Source organism: Falco rusticolus, chromosome 9 (assembly GCF_015220075.1).
Source record: "Falco rusticolus isolate bFalRus1 chromosome 9, bFalRus1.pri, whole genome shotgun sequence".
In the NCBI taxonomy this organism is placed as follows: Eukaryota; Metazoa; Chordata; class Aves; order Falconiformes; family Falconidae; genus Falco; species Falco rusticolus.
In genome coordinates, this window is record NC_051195.1 from 53972550 (window position 1) to 53995272 (window position 22723).

The 22723-nt window shown below is 49.6% G+C and overlaps 1 protein-coding gene and 3 long non-coding RNA genes across 4 annotated transcripts; 3 read left to right on the forward strand and 1 right to left on the reverse strand.

The window, feature by feature from the left end:
* Window positions 1–1579: 1579 nt before the first annotated feature.
* On the reverse strand, window positions 1580–22723 carry LOC119153550 (golgin subfamily A member 2-like). The gene is made up of 8 exons (XM_037400146.1): window positions 22715–22723; window positions 22460–22519; window positions 22124–22217; window positions 21359–21465; window positions 20754–20809; window positions 20359–20503; window positions 1905–2012; window positions 1580–1806 (listed from the first exon to the last, which is right to left on the reverse strand). The coding sequence occupies exons 1-7, from the start codon at window positions 22721–22723 to the stop codon at window positions 1926–1928; spliced, it is 558 nt and encodes a 185-aa protein (XP_037256043.1). The 3' UTR covers window positions 1580–1806; window positions 1905–1925.
* Window positions 3136–3866, forward strand: LOC119153431. The gene is made up of 3 exons (XR_005106133.1): window positions 3136–3252; window positions 3611–3677; window positions 3784–3866. It is a non-coding gene; the product is annotated as an uncharacterized LOC119153431 (long non-coding RNA).
* Window positions 6830–7236, forward strand: LOC119153434. The gene is made up of 3 exons (XR_005106136.1): window positions 6830–6938; window positions 7046–7099; window positions 7199–7236. It is a non-coding gene; the product is annotated as an uncharacterized LOC119153434 (long non-coding RNA).
* LOC119153433 lies at window positions 8411–9446 on the forward strand. The gene is made up of 3 exons (XR_005106135.1): window positions 8411–8569; window positions 9038–9151; window positions 9401–9446. It is a non-coding gene; the product is annotated as an uncharacterized LOC119153433 (long non-coding RNA).

Genomic DNA, 22723 nt, shown 5'->3' on the forward strand with positions numbered 1-22723 from the left:
CTGCATTTAATTCCAGTAACAATCTAGAGGTGTCCATTCAGCTGTTTGTTTAGTTCCAAGTCTTCATTGTATGCTTTCAGGTTCTTTGAACAGCAGCAATAACAGTTGAGCAATTATTTAAAGTAAAACTTTGCTCTACACAATTTCCACTTCCATGCTTTAGAATGGAGGCACAGCGGAACGCTCGCCCAAGGGCAAGATTTCAAGAGCTTTTAAGTAGGTTTTATCTTTTCACGTTAGGATAGAAAATGTTCCTTAACAGCTTATATATAGAATTTACAAGTTAAACACAATTACTCATGCTCATTTATTTGATTAGAAGTTTCTGAAAAATATTTTCATAAAACTTCCATAGCTTATTGCACGTTCTTATAAATAATCATAAACCTGTATGTTGACCTCTGGATGAAATGCACCGATAACAAGTTTAACATTTTGTGAACCCAATTGAAATGTACAAACGTACACATAAAATAAGGCCAAAATTGGTAATTAAGTAATGAGAAAGAAAACAAAAGAAAAAGGGATGACAACTCCGTAACATGGTAAAGCAACCTTTTACAAAATAAAAGCCAACAAAGAAACAAAACCAAAAGCCAAAAACAGGGGTGAATTGTAGAGAACAGAGACAGTGGGTTGTTTTGACCTTGATAATGTGCAGCTGAGAGCCTGCAGCAAAGAGTCAAATAACTTTGAGGGAGCACGAGAAGACACCAGGATGAGACAGAAAGAAAGGAGGGATGTGATCTCACCTGTAGAAGGCAAGTGAACAGCAGAGAGTAGCCTGTCGCAGCACTCTCCAAAGGAGCCAGCTGCAGCCAGGTCTTTTACCATCACACTCTCCATGGCAGTCCCTCTGCTGCCTTCTAGTCTCGCCTCATCCAGGGCACGCTCACCCTCTCTGCTTCTTCCTCGGCTGCCCAACCGCTTCACAGAACCAGCCACAGCTGCACCTTGTCTACACCAGCCAACCCACCGCCCCTGAAGCCAGCCCACAGCTGTATATTACCAATGCTAATTAACCCAGCTTCGTTCCTCTGCAGTAGCCTATAGTGCACAGCGCTAAGGAATGTGTTGTATGAACCTTCCGGGCCGTTCCGCGTCGATTCACAGTCAGTTACAAAAATTGAAGGACATGTCACAGGGCTTACGGCATGAACTTTTGGGAGATTGGTTGCGGAATCTTTTCAAGTCTCAGGGAACCACCAGACGGTTGCAGGAGTTTACAACACGTGGAGGAATATTGTTATTGGCAATTGTAGTTATGTTGACCATTATTCCCTGTATGCTGAACTGTATAATGATTCAAAAGTAGTTTAACCTCTAATGTTGTTTCTGTTCAAAATAAAGACGGGGGAAGTGTAGAGAGCTTTATGGCCAGTGCTGGAGGCCACGATGCCTGTGAAGGGCCTTGAAGGCTAAAGAAGAGAGAAAGTAAGAAAAGGTTGGCTGAACGCCTGGGAGAAAGATGGGGTATGAAGCAAGGCCAGAGCGGATGCGCGATGCCACATCTCGGCGGCTGGCTGAGAACATGAAACCCACAGCGATAAGAAAGAAGACAGAAAAAAAAGGCAAGAAGTTCAGTGCATTTGCAGCTTAGTAATTAACCAATTATATGTAGCCAAGACGTGTGTGAACAGTATTGATTAACCAATGATAATTTAGTATGGGGCGCGTGAACAGCAAACGAGGATATTATAAGCGTGGGTTCTGGACTAATAAAAGGTCTTCTGGTTGAACTCAGGAGTCCACGTCATCGTCTCCTCAGGCCATATGCTCCTCCTTCTCTTCTGCCATTGCACGGACCTGCAAGGCCACACAATAAAAGTTAAAACAACGTTCATGGTGCATTCACTCCTGCCTGTGTTTGTCTAGAGCAGCTGTGATGCTGCCCCTGGTGTTACCTGTTCAGAGAACTGCTGCACCTACTGCTGCCACATTCTCTGCACCTCCTTCAGTTTCTCTGCATACTGATCTCTTTCTGCCTGGAGCTCAAAAACTGACCCTGAGAGCTGTTCAAAACAAAATAAAACACAAGAAAATCATATTGGCTAAATAAATTTGGCAGTGACTGCTTCAGGGATAAAGCCTGAAGAAACCAGTGTTAATGCAAAGCTCAGGCTGCATTCTTCTGCCACACAAGTTTCTTTACAGACATGAAGATCTGGATGTCATTTCGCACAAGCCCTGAGCAACCCGGGTTCCCAGGCCTGCCTTCTCCTCCAGTGCCACCTGCAACTACTGCTTTGCATCCAGACTCCCTGCCTGATTTGACAACTGCCAAGAAAAATCAAAAAGTCATGGCAAAATGTTAACACGCCACTTCTGCATAGCCTTTCCCCTGATAGCAACCTGCCACATGATCCATGTTGCAACCTTAAAGTGCTCCAACTCACAGTGATGTTCAATGGGGAAAAAAAAAAAAAAAAAAAAGGAGGGGGGAAGGAGATTAAAATCAAAAAGCTTAGATTTTAGCCCTGTAAAACAGGCTGAGCTAGACAGCTTCTCCCTACCAATTTTGTATTTACGATTTGTTTGATTAAAACCTATTTTCTTAATCCAACCAAGGTCTGCCAGTTTGGAGGTTATAAAATAGTATTGTTCTCTCTGCAGACCTCACCCTAATTTGCCTGAGGGTGTTCGCATCAAAAATGGCTTGTCCTCTCTGTAACTATTTCCTCCCAACCCTGCTTTCCTGCCCCTTCCCAGGCTTGGCCAAATGTGGATAAATATGAGCTGTACCAGAAGCTGGATCTTCCCAAGGGTCAGAAGCGCAAGGTGAAGGATTGCCTGAAAGCCGACGTCGGAGACCCCTACGCACTCGACCTCATCGACAAGCTGCTGGTGCTGGATCCCGCCCAGCGGATTGACAGCAATGATGCGCTGAACCACGACTTCTTCTGGTCCGACCCCATGCCCTCGGACCTCAAAAACATGCTGTCCACCCACAACCAGTCCATGTTTGAGTACCTGGCCCCACCGCACAGGAGGGGTGGGCGCATGGCCCAGCAGCCATTCCAAGGCAGGAACCCGGCCGCCACCAACCAGACTGAATTCGACAGAGTGTTTTGAGTGGGGGCTTCCCCAGCGGGGTCCCAGCTGGGCTAATCCACAGGCTGCATTCAGCGGGGATGTCCTGGCAAGGTCTTTCTGTCTGGGAAAGGACTTTCTTCAAGGCGAAGCGCCTGCTGGCTTTAACTCGGCTCTGACATCTCGTGCGGCAGCTCAGCCACCACGGAGCTGCTACAGAAGGTGACACCTGCAAGCCTGCAGATGTTTCCCTACAGCTTTGTTACAGAACTCCCACACCTGCCGGGCGCCGGTTCAGCACGTGGCCCGAACTGGCCACGTTCAGTGTCTGCAGGTGGGGGGAGCCGTGAAGAGGAGCTGATGCTGTGCAGTCTGTCCACCCTGCTGTCCCTGGGTGTATCCCACCTCTGTGCCCCCCACGAGGGTCTTGCAGCTCTGGGTGCGGGGGGGGACATCAGGTGACCCCCTGCCTGGACCAAGCCCCCGTGACCCTGCCAGTGTGGGACTGGTCCTGGTGGCAATCCCATGGGTGGGTCCTGAGGGCTCCCTCAGTGCTGACCCCCCCCTCCTCTCCCCACAGCCCTGCCACTTTGACTACGCTGTCTTCTGCCCCAACTTCACGGAGGTGCCCATGGCCAGCAATGCAGGTGAGTGCCGGGGAGCCGGGGTCTTCCCCGGCCCCGCCCCTCATCCCCGACCCCTCCCTGGCTCCCCCTCCCCCTAATCCCTGGCCCCCATCCCCATCTCTCCCAGACCAGCAAAACTTCAACGTGACGCTGGAGAACTCCCTGACCCGCTGCCTGGAGAACCAGCGGACGTGGACCCGGCTACTGGAGGAAAAGGAGGGGCAGGACCCCTGGCTCCCAGCCCCCCTACAGGAAGGGGGCCTGCTGCAGCTGCTCCTGGCCCCCCCAGCCCTGAGACCCCTCAATTCCCCAGCCCTCGTGTTCCCCTGCCTGGCCCAGGCGCTGAGGTGGGTGGCACAGGGCCGGGACCCTTGACTGGCAGCGCCCACCGCCGTGGGGGCTCACCCCCACCCCGCCGCCAGCAGAGGGGCTGTGCTGCTGCGGGAGGCGGCCGCCATCCACGTCCTGGTCACCGGCAGCCTGCACTTGGGGGAGGGGGGTCCTTCGGCTGCTGGACCCCGCACTCTCCCAGTAATGGGTGCGCAGGGCTTTGCACCTCTTTTTACTTGAAGCGCCGGTTCTGCCCCAGATGATGCTCGGAGGTGGCTGGGGGGGGGCACGTGGGACCCCCAGACCCTTCCCGGCTCATCCCTTTTCACCCCAGTGCCTTTTGCCTGTGCCCCCCGCAGGGGGGACACTGGCCATGGGGGAGCTGCTCCCTGCCCCCAGCCCACGTTGGTGGGACTGGCTGGGGGGGCCCTGGCCTCTGGGGGGGCTGCCCCAGGCTGTGCCAGGGTCCAGGCGCCCAGGGGCGTAGAGGGAGTTTTGAGGGGGTGGTAGGTGGGAGCCTCAAGCCACAGCGAGGTGTGGACTAATTTAACATAGGGGAGATTTTTATTATTATTATTAATAGTTTGTAACTTGGATGGGGAGCTGGGAGTGTGTGTGGTTTCTGCCCATCACGCCGTGGGGAGCCAGCAGCCCCACACTGCCTCACCCCCCTTAATAAACATTTTGCTGCTCCTGGTGGTGCCCACTGCCTTCTTGGGGGGACCCAGGAGAGGTGCAGGGGGTCACCCCAAGTGCTGGGTCTTGTCCTGGGGGCACCCACTTTTGCCCACCCCCCACCCCCCCATTTGATGGGGAGCCCTGGGGGAGGATTTGGGGGTAGGTACTCTCTCCGCCTCCCCGGTGCACCCAGCAGCAGGGGACCCCAGGGGGGTTGCAGGGTGCCCCCCCCCCCCCCCCCCCCCCCGGCGTGGGCTGCCCTTGGGGGGCCAAAGCATTCACTTAATGAGTAACGGAGGCCCCCTCCAGGCTCGGCGTGAGATTTGGGGCAAAAAAACAGCTTAATGGGGCTGGGCTGGGTCCCCACGTCTGACAGTTGGGGACTGGGTGGGCGGGGGGGGTTCGGGCCATGCTGCTGGTGGAGCAGGGGGTGCTCTGGGTGCTGCCGATGCTGTGGTTGGTGCTGCTGCTCTCCGAGGCCGGCACCGTGCTGGAAACTGGCTGCAGTTTGGAGGTGTGACCTGGCTCGGTCGTGGTGCTGGAGGGAGAAGCACCGGAGGGAGAAGCACCGAGGGGAACCGAGCTCAGGGCGGCCAGCGGTGGGCAGGATGCTGCTGCTGTGTCAGAGGACAGGCACGGGCTTGAACTGCTGCTACCAGGCTGGTGCTCGTGGCTGGCCTCACACAGCAGCTGGTTCCCCAGAGCACTGGGGGCTGCAGCCCCATATTGACACACTGTGGACCTGCCCCAGAGCTGACCCCTTTGCCCAGCACCTCACCCTCTGCATGCCCTACTGATTCCCTCTGCTCCTCTAGGAGTTGTTGGCAAGGGGAGGTGTAGAGCACTGTGCTGTTCTCCTGCCTTGTACCCACCACTCTTGGGGTGCTCCTGGGACCCCACAGAGTCCCTCAGCAGGAGCCTGACCCCTAGATTCCCCCCCTTCCCTGGGGGGAGATGCTCCATCCCCCGTGGTGGCTGCATTCAGCAGCCAAACCAGGCAACGATGCTGTCCTGGGGACCCTGCTCCAGCCTGGGGAGGGGGAATGAGGCTGCAAAGGGCTCGTGTGAGGGACTGTGCCCTCCAGGGCTTGCCCTCAGCAGCCTGGACCTGCCGCTGTTCCTCCCCTCCCAACTGCTATTGAGTCAAAAGGTCCCACGGATTAGCAGCAGGCAGGCGGGCAGCGGGACCTCGCGCCGGGGGCGCGGGGCGGGGGCACGGGGAGGTTTGGGTCACCCGGGGGTGTCCCGCCGTACCGGGCGTGGGAGGGCAGCGGCGGCCCCTTCCCGAGCCAGCGGCCTGCGGGCTCCCGGGTGGGCGGGAGGGGTCCCGGGGCCGCCGCTCGCCGTGCCTTCTGCCGGGGGCGGCCGGTGCCCGAAGGTCGCCCTGAGAACCGCCGTCCGCCGCAGCAGCCCCGGGAGCGCGGCCAGCAGCCGCGCCGCGTCCCGGGCGGGGCCTCGGGCATCCCGAGCCCGTGCGGCTGCCGGGCGCCGCGGGGGCGCCGGCGGTCCCGGGGCCGGGGCCGGGGCGGAACCCCCGGAGCTGCCCCACGCTCACCAGGGCAGGATGCGCCACCGGTGCCGGTCTGCTGCCTGGATGGGGTCCGGCTGCTCGGCGGGTCCCCGCACCGGGGCCACTGGCTTGTCTTACGCCAGGTCCCACTGCGGTAGGGCCAAGCGTGCGGGCCCGGGGGGCTCGGTGGCCCCCGGCAGCGGCCGTGCCGCGCAGCGGCTGTGCCAGATGCACCGTGCAGGTGCAGCTCCGCTGCTGCGGTTGCGGCCCCGGTTAGAGCCGGCGGGCAGGCATGCTGGCACTGGAGCGCCGCCTGCTCGCACCCATGGGTGGCCTTGTCCCGCCGGGCAGGGGTGGGTGCCGGGTGCTGGGCTGCCCTGTGCCCCCCCGCGGGGCCAAGGGGCACCGGTGGAGAGGTGGCTCCCGTTGCCCATAAGTAGCCCGTCCCCGCGGCGTCCCCCAAACAGGTGCTGGCACTGCCAGCATGTCACCGCGGGGCCATGGCGGCAGCCAGCGGGCACGGCTGCGGGAACCAAACCCTATGGGGTGGATCGGGCTGGGCTGGCCCCTGGGGCTGTGGCGGTTGAGGCTGTGGTGATGGGCGCCATCCTGACCGCCCCTAGGGATCTTTCCAGGACACCATCCGGATCCTCAACACCCTGCAGACCAATGCCAGAGACCTGGAGCAGGTGAAGCGGGAGCGCAGTGACCCCCAGACCCAGCTGGAAGCCATGCAGGGCTTTTTGGAGCGGACCGGGATGAAGGTGAGGAGGGGGTCCCCCCATCACCCCGTCCCCTGTCCCAGCAGTGGTGCCGCCATGCTTGGTGCTGGCTGCCTTGGGGGTCTTATAGGGTGGTTGACCTCTGGCAGGTTGAGGACCTGGATCGACTGAACATCATCCATGTCACGGGGACGAAGGGCAAGGTGAGGCAGATGGGCAGTGCTGGGGGGCAAGGGGGGGCCTCCAGCCTCTCTGGCTCTGTTTGCCCCAGCATGGGGGGGTTAACGCTGCTGTCTCCTCAGGGCTCAGTGTGCGCCTTCACTGAGTGCATCCTCCACAACTACGGGCTGAAGGCAGGCTTTTACAGGTGAGTGTGGGGGGGGTCAGGAGGGTTTGGGGGGGCTGGTGGCACTGTGCCCGACTGTGCCCCCCTCTCCTGCTCTGCCCCCCCCCAGCTCCCCTCACCTGGTGCAGGTGCGTGAGCGGATCCGCATCAATGGGCAGCCCATCAGCAAGGAGCAGTTCAGCAAGTACTTCTGGCTCGTTTACAGCTGCCTGGAGGAGACCAAGGTGGGGCTGGTGGGGGGTGCTCCCTCCCTCGAGGACCCCCCCGGGCCATGTGCCCCAGTGCTGGTTGGGGATGCCCAGCAGATGTTGACACCCAAAACCCCCTGGGTGCCAGCCCTAGAGGAGGGTGCCAGCCCTGAACGTGGGTGCCAGCCCTGTGGGTGAGGGTGCCATCTCTAGAGCAGGGTGTCAGCCTTAGAGGACGGCGCCAGCCCTGCAGACAAGGGAGCACCAGGCACATCTGGGGCTCAGCCGCTGCCCTCACGGCCCCGTGGGGTGACAGCCGGACGGCATCACTGCCAGCAGGAGCCCCCTGCCGCTGGCTGTTGCCTAATGTTGGGGACCTTGGGGTGCCCTGGAGGAAGGAGTGTCTTCACGCAGGACAAGGTGGCCTGGGCCTGGCAGGCTGCAGTGTCTGTGCTGTCCCCCATTCCCAGGCAGCACCTGGTGGCTGCCGTGGCCGGGATGCCAGCAGCCATCTCCGCTGCTGCTCTGGCCTTGGCCCCCCCGTGCCCCCCGCCTTGGGGACCAGTTTCAGACACCCCCAACGCCAAGATGCTCGCGTTGCACCCTGACGCAGGCATCGCAGGGGGGGACGGCAGCCCCCACCGGGCACGTCTGTGCCCCCCAGGACCCGTGTCCTGCCCTGGCTGTGGGGTCCCCTCGCCACAGCCCCTGGGTGCAGGAGCCAGGGAGCAGAAAGGCTGTGGAATCCCTGGCGGGTTTCAGCACGCAGGAGACACGGTGACACGGTGACATGCTTTAGGGCCACCAGCACCAGGGGCGGTGTGTGGCCCGGGCGGTGAGGCGGGGGGCAGGGGGCTGCTGCGGCGGGGGCGGGGTGGGGCTGGCGGGGGCGGGGCTGGCGGCGGCAAGCTCCGCCCACCCAGGCACCCTGAGGCAGCCGCCACTGCCCAGTCCCTGGAGGCCTCGCGGGGCCGCGTTGTTGCGGAAGGGGCTGTGACACGCGCGGGAGGGGCGGAACGCGGTGCTGTAGCGACGGCCGCGGCAGCCATGGTCGAGCGGTCCAACATGGTGGAGTGTCCCTTCTGTGATGAGGTCTCCAAGTACGAGAAGCTCGCCAAGATCGGGCAGGGAACCTTCGGGTGAGTGAGTGCCCGGCCCGCCCCTCCGTCGGGCCTGCTGCTCGGGGCCGGCCCCCTCAGCCCTGCGGCCCGCCCGCCCCGGGCCCGGGTGCCCCCTGCTTGGGTCTGCCTTCCTCGGCCAGCGCTCCGGCCGCCGGGGCCGGCCTGGCCCCTCAGCCCTCCTTTCCCCGGCCCGGCGCCCCGCTCTGGCAGAGCAGAGTTCACTCTGGAGACGGGCAGGGCGGGGCCCTGCACCTTTGCCCAAAATGTGCAGTTTCGGCCAAAATCCTTGTGGGGCTTCTGGGCTGGGTTGGCTTGGCCGCTGCTGAGGGCCTTTGGTCCGAACGGGATGTGGCTGGGTCGGATGGTGGGTCAGCACAGAGCGGTTGTCTTGTCTTTGTGTCTTGTTTGCTGGTGTTCCTGGCCAGGAGCACCTGGCTGCGTCCCTTCTGCCTTGCGCTGCTCAGTGATTTCATTCTGGTTTTACAGGCAAGTTTTCAGAGCCAAACATTGTCAGACAGGCAAGAAAGTAGTGTTACTAAAATCTCGGAATGAAGAACTTACCGACACCAATCGAGTCCTCTCACGATCAACGCACACCAGGTCTCAAAATCAGTCTCCATATATAGAACTTATTCATACATATTCATTAAATATTCATGCGTAATCATAATATTTCCCACAAGTCATTAACATATTCTCCTCCTATATCCGATTCTGCGCAGTAGAGCTTAGAAAGGTCTAGAAATGGGTCTGGGGTACGATTTGGGTAGGTGGTATGTATATGAGTCGGTGGTCGCGATCTCCCCCTGCCGGAATTACCTTTTAGTAAAGTTCACGATTTCTTGGCAGGTAACTACAAGCTGTTCCAGTCGACTCTCCCCAGTTTCCATTCATCTCATATTCTGACATTTCAATACACTTCTACATACAGAAGACTGGTCAAATACAAAGGAACCTTTCAAACCCTAAAGTTATTACCTAAGTTTTAACAATGGTTCTAGCCCCTTCTTCTAGCCGTGGTACAGGATGTACAGAAGATCTCATAACAGCTTTTACTGTGCAGCTATGTTTCATTTAAAATTTTTCTTATCCTTCTATATTTTAATTTTATTAAATGATTTTATAAAATCAATTAATCAATTGAATAAAGTCAATCAATCTTAACTTATTAACAAATCGATAACATTTCCCCCCTTTGAAAGTGTTGAAAATCATTATTTCAATACTTTCACATTATTCATATATCTTTTGTTTCAACATATTTTGGTGATGGATCATGTCTTGGTAAAATAGTTGGTACTTCTCTCATAATCATATGATTTACTGCAATTCTATTGGTAAACTGTTTCTTCAAACATGCATATACTAGCATGCTCATCAAAAAGACAATTAGTAACAGAAACAAAGTCTTAATTATAGATTGTATCTAAGAGCTCAAATTCCATCCCAGTTTGTTAAAAATTTTCCCAAGTCAATCTTCTGACATATCCTTTTGAATTGTTTCAGTTTCTTTTTCAATTTTTCCCAATAGGTCTAGATCATGTTCCACATCCTGAGTGACATTTGGAATGTGGATACAACAGTGGTCCAATTTATCCTTGACATATCCACATACTCCATGTTCTTTAAGTAGGAGCATATCTAGTGTCATTCTGTTTTGTAAAGTCATTCTGGAAGTTGCCTGTAATTGTATATTCAATTCCTTAAACCCTTTTTTTGGTAATGTTTGCTTGTTTTGCCACTTGACCAGTTAAATGATAGAGCCATGCTCTGTTTTTATATGAAGCTATAGGATTTAAAAGTGATTCAAGTGCCCAGCCAATTTTCACTCCTGTAGATGGTTCATTCCAAATATCATCATTTATCTCAGATCTCTTTATTTGTTTCAATTCTAAATTCTCTAAAGATCCTTTAAATTGTGATTTCTTCCAAATTGGACACAATGTTGGCATGCCTAAAGTAATTTGTTTCACCTTACCATCTAATGGTAAGTGTGTTGTCCAGGTTCCATCACTTAATGCCCAAACTAAATGTCCTGGACTTTGAATAGTAGATTTTCTACAACTAAACAAAGTTCCTTTTCTAACTGTAAAACTGCTGGTTAAATTGAGAGTATTCTTAAGACCTCGACAAAAACAACCATATTTTAAAGCAGCGGCCAACGGAGGAATTCTTTGGATTACTAAGTCTGCATTACTGCAATCATACATGTTTTCACATTTCCAGCACGGCAGTATTTTATTTTCCTTCTCTCCCAATAAAGTTGACCTATCATTGACCCAGGGTAATACTGGAAAAAAACTTTTCCATCCCAGGTAAAACACCAAGAAGTTCTTGCCATATACTGAAAATGGGAAAATATGGACATAGACCATATAGAGTCCCATTGTTCTACTAATTGGGTACCTTGGCCAGTTTTGTTACGCTTCCATTTCATGATACTTCTGCCCACATTGGTTTTAAGTTGTTCATCATAAGAACACCATCCTAACTGGGGATTTGGACCCCCAGGAAAAAGAACTAGAGCTACGGCAGTAGGTCGGGATCCTGTTATAAAATCATGATTCAATAGTTTTTTACAATCTGTTTCTTTACCTGGCGACTTCCACTGTTTTCTAATAACCTTTACTTGTTCATACCATTGAGTTACTGGCCTTTGTTCACAATAGGTGATCTCATTTTTATATTCCAGATTGGTCAGATTCATGGTTAAAATTCCCCATGGAATAGGTTCACCTACTGCCCTCGGTATTGGCAAACAAGCAGTGATCTGCGTGACATTTTGTAAATTGGCAAATTCTGTAGTCAATCCTACCATCAAATTTTCCTCAGCCATTTGTTTGGGAATTTCAATCACTTGTTCTGTTTCTACTTGTCTTTTGTTCCTGTCCACCAAGCCAGCCCATGATCCCACCAACACTACCGACCAAAATAAAATCCAGTATAAAAATTAGACATGTTTCAGTGTCAATTTTAAAATCTCTGGGTCACGATTAACAATCTTCCATGGAGTAGGTGCTTTCTTCACTCGAGTATAATGTATCCAAGCATCTGATTCTGCAATTTTGATAGCTGTAAAAGTGGTTAACAGTATCTGGAAAGGTCCTCTCCAGCGCTCCTGCAAAGGTTCGGAGGTCCAAGTCTTCACATAAACATAATCTCCTGGTTGGAAATCATGCACTGAATTTTCCAGGGATAAAGGTCTATTCCAAATTACTGCACTCCGAATTGCAGTCAAAGTTTTTCGTAGAGAAAGCAAATAGTTATATACATCCTGCTTTCCTTTCACATGTATGTTTGGATTTGGTTCTGGAGACTCATATGGTTTTCCATATAATAATTCATAAGGACTGACTGAGGTTCCACTCTTTGGCTGTACTCCGATTCGTAATAACGCCAATGGAGGTGCCTGAGGCCACTTTAAACTGGTTTCTTGACAAATTTTACTTATTTGTCGTTTTAAAGTTTGATTCATCCTTTCCACTTTCCCACTAGATTGTGGCCTCCAAGACGCATGCAAATCCCAATTAATACCCAATGCTTTGCTAACACTTTGTACTACTTCAGCAACAAAGTGTGGACCTCTGTCAGAGGAAATTCCAATAGGAACTCCAAATCTTGGAATTATTTCTTGTAATAACCACTTTACAACCTCTTTTGCTTGTGTGGTGGGACAGGGAAGGGCTTCTGGCCATCCTGTAAAAGTATCAACCCCTACCAAGATGTACCGGTACCCATTGTATCTAGGCAACTCTGAAAAATCTACTTGCCAATAGTCTCCAGGTTCTGTACCAGACTTCAGCCGACCCATTTGAACCTTTTTCTTAATCGTTGGATTATTTTTCAAACACACCTCACATTTTGCAGTTACTATTTTAGCTATTCCCAACATTTTAACTGGTATTACTCGCTTTCGTAAAGATGTTACTAAGGCTTCTGCCCCCCAGTGACATTCTTGGTGTCTCATTTGAATTATCTCTCTCATCAAAAGAGGTGGAATTACTACTTATCCGTTAGGAGTTACCCACCATCCCGCTAAGTTTTTCTTAGCATTTAATAACTGACCCAATTTGTCATCTTCCTCTGAATATCTCGGTTTTTCCCTAGGAAGGGTTACTGTTTTAGAAGGAATTATTGCCATTTGTAATGCTTGTTTCTTTGCTACCTTTTTTGCTGTTCTATCAGCTAAATTATTCCCAGCTATTATTTTTGTATTCCCAATCTGGTGTGCCTTACAGTGCATGATTGCTACTTGATCTGGCTTTTGAACTGCTTGCAATAATCGTAAAATTTTGTTTGATGCTTAATGTTTGATCCTTGAGAGGACAATAATCCCCTCTCTTTCCACAAAGCTCCATGGACATGCACTACCCCAAAGGCATATTTTGAATCACTCCAGATATTTACTCTCTTGTCTTTGCTTAGTTCTAAGGCTCGAATTAAAGCGATGAATTCTGCCTTTTGGGCTGATGTGGTACTCGCCAATGCTCCTGCTTCTATAACTGTAGTCTCTGTTGTTACCGCATATCCGGCGTATCGAACTCCTTGTTCCATAAAGCTGCTTCCATCAGTATACAGTTCCCAATCTGGTCTCTCCAATGGCACATCCTTCAGATCTTCACAACTGGAATAAACATACTCGATGGTAGCCAAGCAATCATGTTCCAGTCGTCCTTCTTCCTGTATGGAACTTAAAAACACTGCAGGATTTACCAGGTTAGTTGTCTTTAGAATCACATCATCTTGTTCAATCAATACCACCTGGTATTTCATCATTCGGCTGGGGGACAGCCAATGCCCCCCTTCTGTTCTAGGACAGTTATCACCATGTGTGGAACATAGACTGTTATTGTTCTTCCCAAAGTCAATTTCCGAGCTTCTTGTATGAGCATCACTGTTGCGGCCACTGCTCGAAGGCAGTTTGGCCACCCTCTACTCACTGTGTCTGGTTGTTTAGAGAAATATCCGACTGGTCATTTCCAGCTTCCTATCCTCTGGGTTAACACTCCCAGTGCAAGGTGTTGTCTTTCATGTACAAACAGCTGGAAATCTTTGGTTAGATCTGGCAGTCCCAAGGCAGGTGCAGACATTAGGGCACGTTTCAACTCTACAAAAGCCTTTTGTTGTTGTGGGCCCCATACAAAGGGAGAGTTCTTTTGGGCCTCGTACAGCGGTTTAGCTATTAGCCCATAGTTCATGATCCAAAGGCGACACCACCCAGTCATTCCCAGAAATGCTCTGAGTTCATGAATATTTCTCAGCTCAGGTATACCACAAATAGCTTCTTTGCGATTTTTTCCTAATTGTCGTCGTCCTTTTGAAATCTCAAAGCCCAGATATATCACAGTCTGGCAGGCTATTTGGGCTTTCTTCCTGGATACCTTATACCCATTTAGTCCCAGGAAATTCAAGAGGTCAATAGTCACCTGTATACAAATAAATCTTTCTTCTGTAGCAATCAATATATCATCCACATATTGTAAAAGTAAATGCCCAGGTCTTGATTTATCCTGTTTCCAGATTTCAAGTTCCTTTGCTAATTGATTTCCAAAAATAGTTGGACTGTTTTTAAATCCTTGGGGTAATCTAGTCCATGTCAACTGCATCTTTCGCCCGGTTAGAGGATTTTCCCATTCAAAAGCAAACAGTTTTCTGCTTCCCTTTTCCAAAGGTATACAAAAGAAAGCATCTTTTAAATCAAGCACTGTAAACCACTGATAAGTCTCCCTCAGTGCTGTAACAGTGTATAAGGGTTTGCTACTACAGGATAAATATCCTTAACTATTTGATTTACTGCGCTCAAGTCTTGTACCAGTCTATATTCACCCGAAGGTTTTCTGACTGGTAAAATAGGAGTATTATACTCAGATTCACATTCTTCCAAAATTTTATACTCCCAAAAATTTATCAATCAATTTCTTCAATTCCTGTCTCACTTCCGGTTTGATTGGATATTGTTTAATTCTCACTGTTCCTGCGCCTTCCTTCAAATCTATTTTAACAGGTTCTGCTAGTTTCGATGTACCAGGAATATCTGTCTCCCATACAGTAGGGATCACTGCCAAATCCACCTCCGGTGGAATTTCTTGTTCCTTTACTTTTTCTTGTATCATCAGGATTTCTCCCGTTTTTGACTCAGGTATTTTCAAGAAAAGTTCTCCTTCGTCAAAAACAATTTGTGCGTTTCATTTGGATAACAAATCTCTTCCTAAGAAGGGTATCGGACATTCTGGTACATACAAAAATTCATGTGTAATTATCTTATTTCCAAATTTCAAATCCGGGGTTGCAAGAATGGCCTGTTTTTGTTCCAGTTTTTCCTTTACAGGTATTTAATAAAAAAAATGTCGCTCCTATATCCACTCCCAATCTCACAATTTGAACAACATTTTTTTTTCACTTTCTTATTATCAGAAGTTATAGCCATTACCAAATTATCTCTAATAGTTAGCTTACATTCATCCTGCCAGTCTTTTCTTTGTCTCAAGTAAAAGAACAAATCCACATATGGCATTTCACTCCATTTCCCTTCCCTTTTACAATACAGCATTAACTGCAGAATAGTGTTATAATTCAGCGTCCCATTCGTGGGCCACTTTTCCTGATCATCCAATATATACAAAGGCCACCAATTATTACAATACTCAAATTATTACAATACTCAATCATCTGGCTCTGCAGATCATCATGTAAATTTCCCCAATGTGCCAATAAACATCCCAACAAAGAATTTTTCGGGATTTTGTCATTTACAGCAAGATTACCCATGCTTTTACTTTTAAACAACCTGGTTAACTTAGTTGCCATGGTGTAATTACTCACAGTACAATACACAATTATTCAGCTCTGTCACTCTGATCCGCGGATCCACACTCCACACTCGCTTTCGTTCTCAATTACACGTCTCACCCTTACAGCCACACTCACACTTTCCCACAGTTACTTTAAACAAACATATAACACAATATTGTACCTCTTAATTTTCTTCTTAATACACAAACTCACAAAAACAACAAAAAACCCAAAAACCTCTTCTAACTTCTTGTTAGAGGCACTACCTTAGAGAACACTATAGCATATAGTTTCTCTTGTCTCCACTTTTGTCCAACCCTGCAATAGCTTTCGCTTATGTCTTACGGGCAGACGCCTAGGCTTCCAGTTCCACAAGGATCCTTTTAGTCCAACCCTGCAATAGCTTTCACTTATGTCTTACGGGCAGACTCCTAGTCCTACCCTGCGCAGCTCTTTCACCGCGTCTGACAGGCAGACTTACTCAGTGGGACTCCAACCCACTGGTGGGAGTCCATCCCACTCCTTACCATACACTTATTATAGTGGGACTCCTACCCACTTCCTCTAGGGCACTTACTTTAGTGGGACTCTAACCCACTTATTACAATTAGAAAAAGAAGTGTCTTACCAAAAATCCAGGGAACATCGCGAAGAGCCTTACGGATCAGGGATCAATGGGTATCCCCGAGAAATCCTCGGTGCCAGCTGGAACCGATCAGGTCCCTGACTCCTCCGGTCTCCTTCAGCGAGGTCCCATCTGGGTCGCCAAAACTGTTACCGATATCTCGGAATGAAGAACTTACCGACACCAATGTGATGTAGATAAGCAGACACTTCTTTATTGACGGCCGGGTGCGTGAGCGAGTCCTCTCACGATCAACGCATACCAGGTCTCAAAATCAAACTCCATATATAGAACTTATTCATACATATTCATTAAATATTCATGTGTAATCATAATATTTCCCACAAGTCATTAACATATTCTCCTCCTATATCCGATTCTGCGCAGTAGAGCTTAGAAAGGTCTAGAAATGGGTCTGGGGTACGATTTGGGTAGGTGGTATATGAGTCGGTGGTCGCGATCTCCCCCTGCCGGAGTTACCTTTTAGTAAAGTTCACAATTTCTTGGCAGGTAACTACAAGCTGTTCCAGTCGACTCTCCCCAGTTTCCATTCATCTCATATTCTGACATTTCAATACACTTCTACATACAGAAGACTGGTCAAATACAAAGGAACCTTTCAAACCCTAAAGTTATTACCTAAGTTTTAACAATGGTTCTAGCCCCTTCTTCTAGCCGTGGTACAGGATGTACAGAAGATCTCATAACAGCTTTTACTGTGCAGCTACAAGTTTCATTTAAAATTTTTCTTATCCTTCTATATTTTAATTTTATTAAATGATTTTATAAAATCAATTAATCAATTGAATAAAGTCAATCAATCTTAACTTATTAACAAGTCAATAACAGTAGCATTGAAAAAAGTGTTGATGGAAAATGAGAAGGAGGGGGTAACTGCAGCAGCATGGCAGAAGAAGGGGGTAAGTGCCGGAACATGGCTGGGCTGTGTTTGGGAAGGCCTGGGTGCGGGGTGTGCGGTGCGCGTTTGTAGTTGAAGGCTAATGTTTGGGACGGCATAGATGTGTTTTCACAGAGTAAATGTGTTTCACAATATTTACAGCTATAATATGCTGTACCTTGAACCTGTAAGGGTGTGGACAGGATCCCAGCCCTGTGGCCTTTTTCCTCTCCTGCTGATACTATGATAACATTGGGCCTTGTGGCTTTGCCAAGGCCTATGGCTTGTTATCGCCTTTTTGGCTGCAAAGGCAGCAGTGTGGTGCAGTCCCTGTGTGGTCACTGGGCTGCATGGGACAGCTGCTGGGAGGTGATGCTGCCCACACGTTCCTCCTTCCGTGCAAAACCCTGTCATCCCCCCCCCAGGCGCAGGGCTCCACACTGGCTGTTGTTTGTGGAGGAGCCGGGTAGTGTGTGAAGGGCGTGTGCTCAGGGGTGTGCAAGAAATGGGAGAAGCTGGGGAGAGAGGTAACAGCTTAAACAGCGCAGGCAGTAGCTGGGGAGGCTGCTCTGCAGCTTGAGCCAGGCCGTACCATGTCCCATTACAAATGTGGAAGATGAGGAGAGGAGGGAGGGGTGCCTGCATGCCTGCCTCAGCACCACACAATCACTCTCTTGTGAAGGAATGTCCCTCAGCAGTGGTGCCCTGATGGTAAATAAATGTGGACAGTACTGGTGTGGGTGTTTTATTTTAAAGCTCTGATTGGCCTTCAGTGACCTGGGACAGTGCTGCTCAAGCAGGTCCCCTGCCGAGCTGCCATGGTCACGTGTCTCCTGTTCTCTAGGCAGGGGTGGCCTGGTCTCACGCACCCCTAATCCCCATCCTTTCTTTCTCCTTTCCAGTTCCCCATCACAGCCTTGCGAGAGATTAAAGTCCTCCAGCTGCTCAAACATGAGAACGTGGTGAACCTCATAGAAATCTGCAGGACCAAAGGTAGCTTGCGGGGTTCTCTCTTGGGCTGGCTGCCAGCTTTTTTTTCAGCCCTCCTTCACTGCTGAGCAGGCTGGTGTTTTGTGCTGGGAGTGGGGTCCTCGAGCTGAGCATAGGCCTCTGTCCCCGCCTGTGATGCGAGGGGTGATGGTACGCTCCTCTTGGAAAACAGTTTTATAGAGTTAGGATGTTGCTGCACCTTGGCTGGAAAAAGCTGTGGTCAGTCCTGCTGGGATATGGGTGTGCTGTGGCAATGAATGCTGCCCCTGTTGGAAAACTCCTGAGAGGCTTGAAATAAACCCACACTGGAGAGACTTTGAAGCAGGGGTTTTGAGCGCGGAGCTGTGCACAGCCAGTTCCCTCCTGTCAGGACCTCTAGCTGTCCCTCTCAGTTGGCTTGAGATGGTTTGTGGCAGCTCTGTGCTGATGATACAGCTCCAGCTGGAGACTTGCTTGGCTTTCTGTGGATGGCAGTAACTGCTCGTGCTGTGAGAGCTGGGACTCCACTCGGGGTGGCCCTGAGCTGCTCTTCCACCTCCTCGCTTCTACCTCACGTGGTGTGCCCCTGCTGCGTGACTGGCACGCTCAGTGCGCTTGGCCTGGCTCCATTTCCAGTGAAATTGCTTTAAAACACTCGGTAGCTTTTATATGTCATTCTCTTCTATGGATTTGTATTGTAAAAAATACTTTTGAAAGTGACAGCTGATGCTCAAGCCTGCCGTTCTCTATATTCAGTCACTTCCATGAAATAAAAATGAAAGTGGCAGGTATCTGGTGATGATGTGTTTTTAAAAGTTCACTGAACTGGTAGAAGTGTTTGGCCCAGGACCAGGAACGTGAAGTTACTTTAGTCCTCTACAGCACGTAGATTATTGTCCGAACAGGTATGAGTAGAAACACTGACAAGTTAATTTTTAATTCATTGTGTGATTAAACAAGTTGTGATAGTTGCATGGCTGGTGTACCCAAGGTAAATATTTTTGTAGCCATATCGGTCGTTTGTGTTTTGTTTGAATTCCAGTTTTCACCCAGATCTACTTTGACCTCAGTTTCCAGTAAAGTAGAAATATTGCATGTGCTGTTCTCAAACTTTTAAGCGCTTCTCTTTTTAGGTGGGAAAGGTGTGGTAGGGGCCATATCTGTGTAAGGAATTGCAAACCTCGTATAGCAGGCACCCTGCTGGCTGGCAGAGTGGTGCGTTTCTGTGAGGGCTGAGCTTAGCTGTCATTGTCCAGTAGGAGCTGCTGATCAGCAAGTTTTGCTGATTACAGCTGATGAAAATCAGCTGTCTTTTTAATGTTTTGCATGTGTGCTCTAGGAACAAGATTGAAATAGACTGCTTCATTTGAGGCTTCCTGTTAGTGACTTTAAATTGCAATTGGAGTTGGACTTTGAAATCACTTTGATCCAGAGCAGACTCCCTGCCTGATTTGACAACTGCCAAGAAATATCAAAAAGTCATGGCAAAATGTTAACATGCCACTTCTACATTGCCTTTCCCCTGATAGTAGTAACCTGACACATGATCCATGTTGTACCTTAAAGTGCTCCAAACTCACGGTGATGTTTAATGAAAAAAAAAAAAAAAAAAAAAGAGGAGGGGAGAAGATGATTAAAATCAAAAAGATTAGATTTTAGCCCTGTAAAACAGGGTGAGCTAGACAACTCCTCCCTACCAATTTTGTATTTACTATTTCTTTGATTAAAACCTATTTTCTTAATCTAAAAATCTGGCTCAGAAACTTTGTGCATTTCCAGAGTCTGTATTACACAGCCAGGTCAGATGGTCTAAAAGCTTGTGATTTTAAAAGTTGTCAAACACGTCAGGAATTTAAAGCCAATGTCTGGAGCATGTCAGTTGGCACACAGTACTTTTCCCAGAAGAGGAGCAGCTGCCTTTATTTCAAGGGTAACTTAAGCCACCGACTGGGGAGGGAAAAAAACCCCAAAACCAAAAATAAACAAAAGAGCAGTTTCTTCCCTCACAGGCTCAGGTTCACACCGGCTTGCTCTCTGAACTGCTAACAGCTGGCTTCCTGAATTCCCTTCCTAACTGGCTGCTTCTCTTAACTTTCCCCAGCTGACCTTCGAGTTACCATTGTCCAATTCACCTTCTGCAAGGGTGGGTACAAACACCACCCCTATTCAACTGGCTTCTCAGTGAGACCACGAGACAGATGCGTAACCAAAATGCCAAACAGATACAAAGCAGGAAAAGCCTTCGTATCGTCACGCGCTGTATGTTCAGTCACCCTCTCATATTGTACAACATTCTTTTCGCAGACCAGCGTCACAACAGCTTTCAGTCTACTCTCCAGCTCCTTCAAACAGACCTTCTGTTCCTCAGAGGCCTCGCTGAAGGCCTTTGACCAAGAGGATGCCTTGATGGGGTTTTGTGCCTTCCTTTCAGAACAAGAGTTAAGCCTTGCCCCCACTCTCAGAAGCAAAGTCTTACAACGGTCAGTGTGATCTACCCTCACAGCCTGGAAGCAGTATGGGCACCTGTTGGATCCTCCGTTCAGCCATTTCCAGTTTCTTACGCCAATCCTTTATATATAACTGCAAGGCTGAGTCCTGGGAAACCAGGCAGCGAAACTTCCGTGACAGCTTTGAATTCTGCAGCTTCATTTCCTCACTACTTTTGCTGAAACAAACCAAAATTAAAGCAGCATCACTGTATGTACTATGGGTCTGGGCAAGTACATGTCAGAAGTTTACAATCCAGCTAGTCGTAACAGTTAGAATCACAGAAACATCACATCCAGTCACTTTTTTTAAGTTGAATATCCAGCCTCCCAAGTCACCACCTGTGGTGCATGCCCCTTGTAATGTTTTGTGGCTCTCCCGGGAAGAGCAGTGTTACTCTGCAGTAACAAGCAGCAAATGGACTTACATTTTGTTTGTACAGCTCCTGTTTCGGGTCTTCTAGCTCCTTCATTAACTCTTCATTACGCTGCAGAAAAAAAGAAATGACTGATTCAGCTGCAGACTTCAGCAAAATATTTCACCTTTAGCACATCAGCTGAAGTGGAAAGCATCAGAACTTTGGCAAAATCCTTCAGGACAGGTTGGCTTAGAACCTCCTGAATTTGCCAGGAATAAATCTGCTCAGCCTTTTCAAACGCGATGCTACTAACTGAACGCGAGGTCATTTCTGCAGACTTCTGGATGAATATCAATACTGAAGTGTGTGCCTGACGGAGACCCTCCTGAGACAAGGTCTCGGTGGCGCTTCTGTTGCGTGGAGCTGGCAAGACTAATGAAGTAAGGTGCCGGATCTGAAGACAGCAACTGGACCATATGATTAGTGGTCACAGAAACCTGAATGAAGTTTGCCTTGACCATGGAGAACACAGGGCTTTACAAGGTTAATTAACAATTCAGAATGTTAATTTCTGCCTCTTCTCCGAGCAGGGACTACAGAATGCAAACATTAGTGTACTGACAAGCAAATAGCCAAAGGCAGAGCTGCTGGTGAAGCATAAGCAGAGGTGACTCTTACCTTCTCTGCCTGTTTCTGCTGCAGAGAGACGGAGGCCAAAGTACGTTCCAGCTCCAATTCCCTCTCGCGCGATGAACATAAACGAGCAGCAAAGCTCTCGGCTTCTCCTGAACAAGTCAGGACAGAGTGAGTTGAGGCTGGACCACAAAGAGCTTTTTGGAACTGGCTAAACAGCACTTTCTACTTTGTCTACAGGCTCTTAAGGCAGCACAGAGCTTTGTAAGTCAGTAGACCTGGTTCCGCCCCCGGCTCTACAGGTGGTTCACTAGCAGCTCTGGGCAGTAAAGCTCTCTGTAACTACCATCCTCACTTTGAGGGAGATGACGAAACTTCCTCTGCAGAGTAGGCAATATGTTGGTTGGGATCTTTCTTTCTAATAGGAGAAGTTACTCAAACTTGGTTCAGAATGAAGGGCTCGGGTAAAACCTACCTTTACGCGATAGCTGTGTGGGAGGGAGGGTGGCGAAAAGGGAACTAAGTTTTAAAAGGATCAGAAGAAAGTCAGAAAGGAACAGCCTGGGGTAGTCGCCGGGGCTGAACAGGGCTGACAAGGCTTTAGCGATGCACAAAAGAACCTCAACTGCCATGGGATCAACATGCTCCCACTTGGGGGCAGCTCTGGCGACAGAGGCAGCGATGGTGCCAAGTATTGCCCACCGAGGAGTCGGCCACTGCTGTGAGCTGGCTGCCAGCAACTGTCATGCCTCTGACTTGAAATTCACACTTTGACCAACAGCTTGAGCTGGAGTGCTCACAGTCAGTTACCCGATTTCTTCCGTGCAGCTTGCTGAGTAGGTGCAAGTGCCGCCTGCAACTCAGACTTCTCAGAAGCTAGAATTCCAATAGTCTTGTTAGGAACCTTCGGGAAAGGAAAATCGGCTCAGCACAAAACTTCTTTGCTTGTAATTGCAACGTCACTGTTGCCACAAAAGGCTAACTCAGTAAAGGGAAAGAGCTCGTGCAGTTAAGTACAGTCTGGCTGGCTCCCAGTTTTCCTGAAGGAACGCGCTCGTGGCTTCCCGAGTAAAGACTGTGAATGGTCAGTAATCCAGAGAACAGCAGAAGGCAGGTAGTGTTACTGTAAAGGAGGCTCTGCCTTACCTGTAGCTTTTCCCTCAGCGCGGCTTGCTCTTCAGAAAATTCCTTTTCCAACTCCTTTTCCTGTATAAAGAAATGATGCCTATTTAGCACAAAAAGGTAGATGGGTAACCCTTGTTTTGTGTCAAACTAAAAAAGCAGTGATACATTGGTAGTACTTGCAGCAGTCCTTTTAAAGACGTACTTCAGCCTTGCGTTATTTGAACGCCTTCACAATTTATCCACCCTAGATTGGCAGTAACAGCATAGCACAATCACCGCTAGCAT